Source organism: Trichomycterus rosablanca, chromosome 25 (assembly GCF_030014385.1).
Source record: "Trichomycterus rosablanca isolate fTriRos1 chromosome 25, fTriRos1.hap1, whole genome shotgun sequence".
Classification (NCBI taxonomy): Eukaryota; Metazoa; Chordata; class Actinopteri; order Siluriformes; family Trichomycteridae; genus Trichomycterus; species Trichomycterus rosablanca.
In genome coordinates this window covers 18062618-18075263 of record NC_086012.1, presented here as the reverse complement: position 1 = coordinate 18075263, position 12646 = coordinate 18062618, and the positions used below count along the sequence as shown (strand labels likewise).

The window sequence follows — 12646 nt, the reverse complement described above, 5'->3', positions numbered from 1 at the left end:
TCTCCTCACCTCTCAACCCTCCCGTCTTCTAGCAGCCCAAAACCTCCTTATTTTATTTATTTATTTATTTTTAATCCCACCAGATGTTTTCTGTATCCTAGACCGTTCTAGCATTTGGTATATTTTTTTGTATTCGTATATCCTGCATGAACCTGAAGCTCCTCGTGTTTTTATTATTATTATTATTATTAGTTCTTGACGTGATTCTCTGACGTGAACGTTTTCATTTCTGCTCAATCGAGATGAGATGAGCAGTGAGTTCAGTAGCGTCGACCTCGTCATTTTTCATGTTTCTGAGCGTAGTTAAGACGTCAGCGTGGGGAGATGTACCGTCCAGATGTTTAGAGCTTTTCTAGGGCCGGTTTGGGGGAAAATTAAATCTGAGGAACATTTTGTGACCCAAACGTTGTTGATTCTGGTTCGTTAAGGCTCGTTGGGGTCGATTATGGAATCGTAGGTGCCGATTAAAGTATATAATATTTAATAATTCTGATAATTCTAGTGTATAATAGAATAAACGATGGGTTATATATGAGGCGTTTGGGTGGCGCGGCTGTAAATTATGCGTTAGACATGATTGGCTGTGTCTGGGGGGGGTCATGGGAACCCCTGGCAATGGACTGCACGTCTGCACCGGAGCTCTAGTGACCTCTGGTGACCCTCTATGGTTGAAACCACCAGTGGTGGATGGTCACACACGCTACCCTCTGTGTACCTGTGTACACCCGACCAGACAGCGGGGGTCACTGTTCTAGTGTCAAGAGTGTGATTGTCCATCCTGCCTCCCTCCCTCAGGCACGACCTCTGCCGAGACTCCGCCCTGCCACACCACCCGAGCGACCGTTCCCAAGTGCACATTCGATCTGTGTGATGAGTTACAGCTTTAGTAAACTAGACAATAATGCCACGTAACCTTCGTTTAGTCAACTCCGCATCCCAAATAGAACTGTAGTGAAGACATCCTGTGCTTGGGTGCAATTTGGGACACAACCACGGTCGACACATATGCTATATGGACAAAAGTGTGTGCATGCCACACAGAGCAGCAGGCAGCAGTTTAGGGAAGGCTGCAACGCTGCATGCTTTTAATCCTTAGTTCCTCTAGTGTTCCTCTAGTGTTCCTCTAGTGTTCCTCTAGTGTTCCTCAGTTCCTCTAGTGTTCCTCTAGTGTTCCTCAGTTCCTCTAGTGTTCTTCTAGTGTTCCTCTAGTGTTCCTCTAGTGTTCCTCAGTTCCTCTAGTGTTCCTCTAGTGTTCCTCTAGTGTTCCTCTAGTGTTCCTCAGTTCCTCTAGTGTTCCTCAGTTCCTCTAGTGTTCCTCTAGTGTTCCTCTAGTGTTCCTCAGTTCCTCTAGTGTTCCTCTAGTGTTCCTCAGTTCCTCTAGTGTTCCTCTAGTGTTCCTCAGTTCCTCTAGTGTTCCTCTAGTGTTCCTCAGTTCCTCTAGTGTTCCTCTAGTGTTCCTCAGTTCCTCTAGTGTTCCTCTAGTGTTCCTCAGTTTCTCTAGTGTTACTCTAGTGTTCCTCTAGTGTTCCTCAGTTCCTCTAGTGTTCCTCTAGTGTTCCTCAGTTCCTCTAGTGTTCCTCTAGTGTTCCTCAGTTCCTCTAGTGTTCCTCTAGTGTTCCTCAGTTTCTCTAGTGTTCCTCTAGTGTTCCTCAGTTCCTCTAGTGTTCCTCAGTTCCTCTAGTGTTCCTCAGTTTCTCTAGTGTTCCTCTAGTGTTCCTCTAGTGTTCCTCTAGTGTTCCTCAGTTCCTCTAGTGTTCCTCTAGTATTCCTCTAGTGTTCCTCTAGTGTTCCTCTAGTGTTCCTCAGTTTCTCTAGTGTTCCTCTAGTGTTCCTCAGTTTCTCTAGTGTTCCTCTAGTGTTCCTCTAGTGTTCCTCAGTTTCTCTAGTGTTCCTCTAGTGTTCCTCAGTTTCTCTAGTGTTCCTCTAGTGTTCCTCTAGTGTTCCTCTAGTGTTCCTCAGTTCCTCTAGTGTTCCTCAGTTCCTCTAGTGTTCCTCTAGTGTTCCTCTAGTGTTCCTCAGTTTCTCTAGTGTTCCTCTAGTGTTCCTCTAGTGTTCCTCAGTTTCTCTAGTGTTCCTCTAGTGTTCCTCTAGTGTTCCTCAGTTCCTCTAGTGTTCCTCAGTTCCTCTAGTGTTCCTCTAGTGTTCCTCTAGTGTTCCTCAGTTCCTCTAGTGTTCCTCTAGTGTTCCTCAGTTCCTCTAGTGTTCCTCTAGTGTTCCTCAGTTCCTCTAGTGTTCCTCTAGTGTTCCTCAGTTTCTCTAGTGTTCCTCTAGTGTTCCTCAGTTCCTCTAGTGTTCCTCAGTTCCTCTAGTGTTCCTCAGTTTCTCTAGTGTTCCTCTAGTGTTCCTCTAGTGTTCCTCTAGTGTTCCTCAGTTCCTCTAGTGTTCCTCTAGTGTTCCTCTAGTGTTCCTCTAGTGTTCCTCTAGTGTTCCTCAGTTTCTCTAGTGTTCCTCTAGTGTTCCTCAGTTTCTCTAGTGTTCCTCTAGTGTTCCTCTAGTGTTCCTCAGTTTCTCTAGTGTTCCTCTAGTGTTCCTCAGTTTCTCTAGTGTTCCTCTAGTGTTCCTCTAGTGTTCCTCTAGTGTTCCTCAGTTCCTCTAGTGTTCCTCAGTTCCTCTAGTGTTCCTCTAGTGTTCCTCTAGTGTTCCTCAGTTTCTCTAGTGTTCCTCTAGTGTTCCTCTAGTGTTCCTCAGTTTCTCTAGTGTTCCTCTAGTGTTCCTCTAGTGTTCCTCAGTTCCTCTAGTGTTCCTCAGTTCCTCTAGTGTTCCTCTAGTGTTCCTCTAGTGTTCCTCAGTTCCTCTAGTGTTCCTCAGTTCCTCTAGTGTTCCTCAGTTCCTCTGTTCTTTACATTCCGTCACCAAGCCGTTCAACCACTTCCTTTTAATTATTACCTGGTTAATAAATGTCAACCGTGGTTCTTACATCAAAGCTTTGCCAGGTGAGTCCGGTCGACGCAGCTGACCGAAACGTTTTTCCGAGTCGTTCTCCATGTCTAAATGGAACAAAGAGCCGGTGGAACGTTTTCTGGAGATAACGAGTGCAGCCGTCCGGCCGTATCGAGAAATATTTAAAGAATCCATCTTTGCGGTGACCGCTGGCAATTAGCGTCCGCTTGGCTCTCCGCGGCGTTTCAAACCCGCTCAGGTTGTTCGATTTACATGAAGCGATTAATCCCCGGCGCCTTCAGGAACAAAAGGGACGAGATTGAAACATCAGCGTAGAAATAAAGAAACACAATAGAAGGTCGTGGGTTCGAACAGGACGTTTATTTAAAATTCCTTTATTTCCCCCCGTCACGTCCTTGATTCGTCCCTCTTGGGTCTGAAAGCTCGGACTCGTTTATCTCCAGCCATCGTTCTTGAGTCGAAGCGTTCGGATCGGCTCGGGCGCCGGCGGTCTGTTCGTCTCCGCTCTCGCACCGCGCCGACAGCTCCTTTCATCACCATGGGAACCTTTTTTAACGCGGCTTATCTGCATATCAGAGGCGCACAAAGAGAAGCGGAGAAAAGGTCTCGGGGAACAATGTGTGGGTCCCGCCGGCTCTTCCTCGCTCCCATTCGCCCCCGAACGTCGGGGCGTGTCCGGGCGTTATCTGAGACACACTACAGCCGGAAGTATGCGGACACCCCCGCTTATTACAGGGTTCTGTGGTCACCAAAATCACCGGGCAAAATAGAGTATCACACACAGGACTAATGCCAGTTCATCACTGGGCCTCGAACCCATCCCCCTGTAATCCCAGGCCATAACCAATAGCCAGTTGTGTCTGTGTGGGCGCTCGTATGGTTGGTAACACACCTCAGGATTCGAATGGTATCAAATAAATATTGTTTCCAATTCTTTGACCCTAGTTTAGTGGTTGAGCTGCTTGAGTGGTAATCAGAAGGTTGGCGGTTCAAGCCCCACCACCGAGTTGCCACTGTTGGGCCCCTGAGCAAGGCCCTTAATCCTCTGTTGCTTATTGCAAATTGTATTCAGTCTGGGAAGAATCGGAAGAATCGGAATGCAGACTGTGAGCCAGGACTTCTTATGTAACGCTCCCTGATCGATTAAATGCGCACAAGTTCCTATAGAGAGAGAAAAACAGACGAGTGAAGTCTGTTATGGTTGCAAAGAGGAAGCTGTGTGCCAGGCTGGTCGTGCCACGCTAGTCTGCACCGCTGGGTGATCCTGGTGCCCGGACCGGCCTGGGTTCCTCTCTGGAGCGTTCCGTATCTGACCGTTCCTCCCGCTGTGTGTTCCAGTGCGCAGGGTCCCGCCTCGTTTCTCCATCCCACCCAGCGACCAGGAGGTGATGCCCATGGGCAGCGCCAACCTCACCTGTGTGGCCGTGGGCGCCCCCATGCCCCACGTGAAGTGGATGAGGGGAGACGTGGAGCTGACCAAGGAAGATCTGATGCCCGTGGGCCGGAACGTTCTGGAACTCACCAACATCAGCAAGTCGGACAACTACACGTGCGTGGCCATGTCGCCCCTGGGCATGATCGAGGCCACCGCGCAGGTCATCGTCAAAGGTAACGCCAAGCTGGCGTCCGCATACTTTTGATCATTTACTGTGATAATTAATAAAAATTGGTTTAATTCCTCCTCAGCTCTCCCTAAACCCCCGGCGTCTCTGATGGTAACGGAAACCACGGCAACCAGCATCACCCTGATCTGGGACTCTGGCAACCCCGAGCCCGTCTCCTACTACATGATCCAGTACCGGCCCAAGTCCTCGGACGGCAGCTTCCAGGAGGTGGACGGCGTGGCCACCACGCGCTACAGCATCGGCGGCCTGAGCCCCTACTCCGAGTACGAGTTCCGCGTCATGGCGGTCAACAACATCGGCCGCGGGCCGCCCAGCGACGGCGTGGAGACCCGGACGAGCGAGCAGGCGCCGTCCTCGCCCCCGCTCCACGTCCAGGCCCGCATGCTGAGCTCCAGCACCATGCTGGTCCAGTGGGAGCCGCCGGAGGAACCGAACGGTCAGATCAGAGGCTACCGCGTGTACTACAGCACCGAGCCGGACGCCCAGCTGAGCGCCTGGCAGAAGCACAACACGGACGACAGCAGGCTGACCACCATCTCCGGACTCATCACCGACGTCACCTACAGCCTCCGCGTCCTGGGCTTCACGTCTGTGGGAGACGGGCCGCCGTCCGAAGTCCTGCAGGTCAAAACTCAGCAGGGAGGTGGGTACATCTCAGTCCAGCAGTTTACCAGTAACACTTCAGTACTGCTTTATTAGGGCCGAGACTTTTTTTAGAAGTATCATCACTGTCATGTGTTTATCACCGCTTTATCCTGGTCAGGGTTGCGGTGGGTCCAAAATCACTGGGCACAGTTCAGTAACACACCCTGGACAGGACGCCAAACTAAAGATCAGACGCTTAAATAATTCCTGTTTTATCCTAATACATTTATTATTATATTATTATAATTTATTATAATAAATTATATTATTATAATATATTTTATTTATTATAATTGATAATTTATTATTATTTTGCATTTTGTCTTTATACTTTTGGATTTTTATTTATTTCTTTATTTTACTAATTAATTAATTGTATTTATTTCTTACTGTTAGTAATTAATTAAGTAATAATTTTAGCTATCTATTTGTTAATTAATTATTTAAATGTTTTAATTAATTTCATTTACTTATTGCTTTTATTTATTTATTTTATTATTTTATTTATTTTTTATTGTTACCAATTAATTAATTGTATTTATTTATTATTTTATTCCTTCTGCTGTTTTTTTTTGCTCCTTAATTTCCCCTTTTTTAATCTTGTAATGCCAGCGCAGCCGAGCGGGTTCGAGGCGGAAGCCGAGCTGGATACCCAGATCATGCTGAAATGGCTCTGGCCCGTGCAGGACCTCATCACCCAGTACGAGCTGCAGTACTGGGAGGACGGGTCCCATAACAAGGTACGGCAGCACGTCAGTCATGCTGGAACAGGGATGGGCCTTCCCTAAACTGTTCCTGTTCTAAAGTCAGAAGCACTTCACTGTTAGCAACAGTCGTGTCTGAAACACACAAATTCAGAAATTATAAGGGGCGTCCCAATACTTTTGTCCGTATAGTTTGTGTACCTCAAAGCTCTGAAGGTCTTAATAAATTAATTATTAATAATAATATATAAATACTTAAAAATAATCAAATAAATAAATGAATAAAAAATAAAATGCATTAATATATTAATTAGTAAATAACTAAATAAAATGATTAACCAGTTAATGAGTAACAGTAAATAAATAAATACATTAAAATAATCAAATAAATAATTAAATAAAAATAAAATTAATAAATGAATTAGTTAATAGCTAAAGAAAACAATTCATATGAAACTAATAAATAATTAAATAAAAAATGTAATAATTAATAAAATAACTAATTAATGAGTAACAATAATGAATAATTAAATAAAAAATAAAATTAATAACAAAATAATTAACCAATTCATGAGTAATAATAATAAATAAATACTAAAAATAAATAGTTACATAAAAATAATTAATACATTAATAATTTGCTTAACTAAATAAATAACCATTTAATGAGTAACAATAAATAAATAAATAAAAATAAAGATAAACGATTTTCTTTAAAGGTAAAATGAGAGAAATTTTAATGTGTATTTTTTGTGTCCTCTATCTTTCAGCTCCACGTGACCTTTGACCCCGCCGGTTCGTACACGGTGGAAGGTCTGAAGCCCGACACGCTGTACAAGTTCTCCCTGGCGGCCCGTTCTGAGATGGGTCTGGGCGTGTACACCAAACCCGTGGAGGCCAAAACTGCTCAGTCCAGTGAGTCTTTATTCTGTTAGAGATCCGATCTGACCTTAAATAAACACCAGTTCTCCTCCTTCCTCCTCCTCCTCCTCCTCCTTCCTCCTCCTCCTCCTCCTTCCTCCTCCTCCTCCTCCTGTGCTGGGTGAGTGTGCAGGTCTGTCTAGTTCCGGCGCCTTGTTCGGACAGCAGGAGTCACCGGAACTACACAGCGAGACTCTCCGTGCGCTGTACGGCTCTCTGTTAGCTCTTTTTGACTAGTGTGGAACTGGTTCCGGTCCAGTTTCCACCAAAAATAAACAGGTTCCAGAACCTGTTGTGTGGCGCCCCCTGTTGACCACACATCCCAGGTTCCCATAAAAACCATCAAGATCCAGAGCTGTCTGAGGATCCAGCGGGTGCTAGTGTACGGCGCCTCAAATCTTCTCGAGCTAACATGCTAACGAGCGGACGTGTTAACCTAATGGCCAGCAGGAAGGTGGGCGGGACTTTCAGGTATCAGCTATCAAGTATCAGGTCACGTCAGGTACGTCCTAATTTGGCAAAACGGACACGCCTAGTTGGGCCGGGTCAGTCCTGGACTCTCTGGTTGCTCACGTGCACGATGTTCTTTCTTCTTTCTGATTGGTTGATAATTGCTGTGATTTTTATTAATTAATTAATTTATTATTTATTATTTATCGTGTGTTTTTGTTTCCTCTGAGCTGAGCAGCTAGTCAGACACACACACACACACACACACACACACACACACACACACACTCACACACACACACACACACTGGCTTAGCCGGCACTTTTCGCCGAGACTTGGAGCGCTGACAAAAGCAAAACGACGGCGTCTCGGCGCGCTGAGAGCTAGCGGGAACGCCACACACACACACACACACACACACACACACACACACACACACACACACTGACACGTCTGAGACTGTGATCCCGGTCACACACCGTTAGCCTCAGCGTGCTGACACGTGCACCGCTACATGCTAATACACGAGTACATTTCCTCAACGAGTGGCGTCGCTAATAAAACCGAATATCCGAAACACTTCCGTCAGCTGAGGCGTGGAGCCCCGACACAACCTCCCCTCCCCCCTGCACACACACACACACACACACACACACACACACACACACACCTGAATCTGGAGTCCAGGCGGGTTCTCTGTGTCACGCCGCTTCGCTTCTACCTTCATACAGAACCCCGAAATCTGGGTCAGCGCACCGAATGAGCCCCCAGAGGCTCAACAGCCCCCCCCCCCAAATCATTACGGTTCCTTTACATACACAGTTTTGGATTTAGCAGACGCTTTTATTCAAAGCGACTTACAGTAATGTGACAGTATATTACCTAAGCAATTAAGGGTTAAGGGCCTTGCTCAAGGGCCCAACAGTGGCAACCTGGCAGTACTGGGGCTCGAACCAGCGACCTTTTGATTGCTAGTCCAGTACCTTAACCACTAGGCTGCAACTGCCTTTAGAGGAACACAGTCTCCCCCGGGCGACGTTCCGGTCTCCAAAAGTATTTGGACACCTGATCATGAGCTTGTCGGACTTTCCGTTGTAGCCTAGTGGTTAAGGTACTGGACTAGCAATCGAAAGGTCACTGGTTCAAGCCCCACCACTACCAGGTTGCCACTGTTGGGCCCCCAAGCGAGGCCCTTAACCCTCAAATCAGTCGGGCTGGGCGCTGACGTGGGTCGAGAAGGGCTCGGTCAGCGTTCTAGTTCATTCCGAAGCTGTTCAGTGGGGTTGATCTCACTGGAGCCAGGTTTAGTTCATGCACAAGGGGCGGAGTCATGCTGAGAAAAGATAAGGGCCTTCCCTAAACTGTTTCTTTATATATATATACATACACACAGATTCTGATCGGCCCCTCGGCTCAGAGGCTGTTTGTTGTTGTTTTGTTTGTTTGTGTTTGGTTTTGATTTTCGTTTTACCCCCCCTCGCCCCCCCCCAGCTCCCTCGGCCCCGCCCCAGGACGTCCGGCTGCTCAGTCTGAGCTCCACCAGCATCAAGGTGAGTTGGGTGGCGCCGCCGGCGGCCAGCAGGCACGGCGCCATCGTGCGCTACACCCTCAGCTACCAGGCGCCGAGCGGCGAGGACACCGAGCGCCACGAGGTGACGGACATCAGCGCCGACGCCACCGCGCACCTGCTGGAGGGTTTGGGGAAGTGGACCGAGTACGTGGTGCGGGTCAGGGCCCACACGGACGTGGGTCCGGGGCCCGAGAGCGCGCCCGTACGCATCAGAACCAACGAGGACGGTACGTCTGTAATGCCCGCTTCCTGTCCGCTTCCTGTCCGCTTCCTGTCCTCTGATGGAACGTCAGGGATTCTTTCCTTCCTTCCTTCTTGGCTTTTAGCGACTCACGCTAATGTTAGCTGCTGCGCTAACGGTTCTTCTCTGGTTTCGGCTCTGTCTGACCTTCTGCTGATAATCTTCTCAAGCTAACATGCTAACAAGCTAACGTGCTAACCCTCATCTAATGGTCTCCTTAAATCTCCTCAAGCTCATATGCTAACAAGCTAAGCTAGCCTGATAACCTTCCTTCCGTCCTTTCATCATCTTGTCATCATTAAATAAACAGTGAAACATAGTGAAGGTAGCACTGATACAAAACAGTAAGATAACGGGCGCGGTTGGGCGTGTCTGAGAGAGGGAGGGAGGGTCGGGCGGGGTTATCTTCACAGCCATAACGGTGCACGTTCAGCCAAAGGACCAAAAAGCGACGTTAGACTGGAAGGCCCGGCTCCCAGTCAGCGTTCTGCTCGTCTCGAAGAGCTAAACAGTTCCTTCCAACTATTAATGTGTTCAGAAAATCAGGGTTTTGAAAAACAGTTTGTTCTTAAGTCCATCGTATGTCCAGATCATCGTGGTCAGCGGCTGGAGAGACTCTTCCAATTAGCATCTGAAAGCGTCGGCCGCTATTGATGTGTGATTGACCGCTATAGAGTTCCTGAGGAACTTTAGAAAAAGGTTTAATCATCTGGGCTGGACCATCGATCGGCTCTGATGGACCATTAGAGGCTCTGACGTAGAGCTTTGAAGGTGACTGGAGGTCAGAGGTCAGAGTTCCAGTGTTGGGAATGGAGGTGTAGTGTCAGATTAAAGACCTGCTCTGATCAGTTTGGTAGAAGGTCCTGGTGCACCTCAGTGTGGTGAACTCACAGCATCTGATCTGGGTAGAAGGTAAAAATGATGGAGGCTCTGGTCAGACATTTGTGACAGTTAGCAGGCGTGTTTTATCCAAAGCGACTTACAACTGTGAGCAATTAGGGGTTAGGGGCCTTGCTTAAGGGCCCAACAGTGGCAACCTGACAGTGGTGGGGCTTAAACCGCAAATCTTCTGATTACTAGTCCAGCACTTTAATCGATGAGCTACCACTTGACCAGACCTTCCATTTCAAATCAGAACCTTCTCTGCAACCTTCTTCAGAACCTTTACCAGAACTTTTTCTGGAATCTTCTCCAGAACTTCATTTAGAACTTTATTTAACCTTCTCCAGAACTTTATCCAGAACGTTCTTCAGAACCTTTACCAGAACTTTTTCTGGAATCTTCTCCAGAACTTCATTTAGAACTTTATTTAACCTTCTCCAGAACTTTATTCAGAACCTTTTTCAGAACCTTCAGATCCTGGAGTCTAGAAAATGCCACTTTTCGTTTGAGTGTACCTGGAGGGATTTACTCCGACACCCCGGCTGCTCCTGGTTCTCCTGGTCCCTCACACTCTCTCCTCTCTCCTCTCTCCTGGGAGGCGGACGTGCGTCTCTCTCTCTCCTCTCTCCTCTCTCCTGGTCCCCGGGGAGGCGGACGTGCGTCTGTAATTAATATCTGAACCTCCGTTGCTGTAATGAGGAACGTTCGGTTCCTTCGTGGGAATTTCTTTAGAAATCCGAGAGTCTGTACAAACTCCAGAATCTTCATCGTGGAGTTCTCGCTGCTCGACGGCTTTTTATTCCGCGACGAACGTTCGTTTCCTTTTAACTTCAAAGCGACGAGGCGCCGAACAGGAAGAAGAAAGAGCGGCGGCGGCGGCGGCGTCCGCGCGTCCATTCGGTCCGGGCGGCGGCTTCACGTTAAAACCCTCTCGTACCTAAATAAACGTCTCCGGGTCGGGAGGGTCGCTTTCATCTTCAGCTTCTTCAGATGTTTGTTTGTTTGTTTGTTTGTGTTTGGTGTTCTAAGCTAATGCTAATGTACACGCCCGACGTCTTAATCTCCCTCTTTAATGATCGGCCGAAAGTATTCGGACGCCTGATCGTGAGCTTCAAAAACGATCGGTATTAAAACAGAACGACAATAAATAATGTCATCTTTCGGAGTAGGCTTCTCACAACACTTTGGAGTACGTCTGTGGGAATTTGTGCCTGTTTAGTCAAAATATAACCATGTTTGTACGGCTGGGCGCTGGTCGGTCCGGTTCATCCCAGAGCTGTTGAGTGGAGGTGAAGTCAGAGCTCTGTTCAGGACACTAAGGAGCCTAGTGGTTAAGGTACTGGACTAGTAATCGAAAGGTCGCTGGTTCAAGCCCCAGCACTACCAGGTTGCCACTGTTGGGCCCTTGAGCAAGGCCCTTAACACACAATTGCTTAGATAATATACTGTCACATTACTGTAAGTCGCTTTGGATAAAGGTGGACCTTCCCTAAACTGTTCGAAGCATATCATTTCCTTTACATGACTGATTAATTACACCTGTTGGCAATTGTTGAGGCTAAAACACATGAATTATAATATTAGAAGGGGCGTCCTTATACTTTTGTCCGTATAGCGGCGTGTAACTAAACCGCTCACTGAGCACTAACGAGCCCTTGCCGTGCGATTTGAGACGGACCCGATGCGAGGGCGTCTTCGTAACTTCCGGCTCCGCCCACATTCGAACCGTAAACCTTGGGGCCCGGCGTGTGACGCCTTCATCTGTACGTCTGTGTGTGTGTTTCAGTGCCCGGCGCTCCTCCCCGGAAGCTGGAGGTGGAGGCGGTGAACTCCACGGCGATCCGCGTGACCTGGAAGCCGCCGCTGTCGGGGAAGCAGCACGGTCAGATCCGCGGCTACCAGGTGATCTACTCGCGGCTGGAGAACGGAGAGCCGCGGGGGCAGCCCAGCATCATGGACGTGGCGCTTCCCGAGGCCCAGGTAACACCCGCTACGGTTTGATGTCTGATTAGATGTGTTTTGTACGCCAGCAGGAGGCGCTGTCGTGTCATTGTCATTCTGTGTCCAGATTTTTTTGGTTTCTCATTCCAGGTCGGGTTTTAATGCCAAAAAATGCCAAATTTTATTGGTTTTCCTGCCCAGGCAAAGGATTTGGAGAAGCCTGGATGTGTGTAAGCCTGAATACATCCGCACTGCCTTGTTAGGATTCATAAAAATTATATTTAAGCTTTTTTATTAAGTAATTAATTTAATTATTTATTTATTATTTCTGCTCCTTCGACTCGTTTAGCATTAATCCCAGGAGATGGAACAGAACCCGTAACCCTTACTAGGGATTCGGATGGATTCCGGGTACCTACATGGACTGTGATTGGCTGGTCTGAGGGAGGGAGGGACGCAGGGGTTCCTCATAACTGCTGCATTACGCCCTCTGCTGGCTGATCGATGTCTCTGCACAGATACACGGGATAATAGAGATACTATTGTATGATCTCTGTATGAACCCACCCGGTCGGTCCTGGAGGTCCTGGAGGTCTGCAGCAGTACATTCAGGGAATCGGATACGACTAGACCCGATCAGGAGGAACGCGCATTAAAAATGCTCATGCGAGGTCGTTCCGTCCGTCACGTACCTGCATCATCGCTCGTCTCCACCGGAGCGCCTGAAGCGAGGAAGCCGCGGAGTAAACGCGAGCGTTAGCGTGC

The 12646-nt window shown here is 47.9% G+C and overlaps 1 protein-coding gene across 1 annotated transcript in view; it reads left to right on the top strand.

Annotated features, from left to right (window-relative positions):
* The window catches only part of ptprfb (protein tyrosine phosphatase receptor type Fb), a 96378-nt gene that overhangs the window by 46580 nt on the left and 37152 nt on the right, over positions 1 to 12646 (top strand). The window contains exons 8-13 of the mRNA XM_062987490.1: positions 4240 to 4509; positions 4588 to 5169; positions 5778 to 5911; positions 6646 to 6790; positions 8739 to 9044; positions 11727 to 11920. Coding sequence (XP_062843560.1) covers positions 4240 to 4509; positions 4588 to 5169; positions 5778 to 5911; positions 6646 to 6790; positions 8739 to 9044; positions 11727 to 11920 — 1631 coding nt within the window. The remainder of the gene's footprint in view (positions 1 to 4239; positions 4510 to 4587; positions 5170 to 5777; positions 5912 to 6645; positions 6791 to 8738; positions 9045 to 11726; positions 11921 to 12646) is intronic.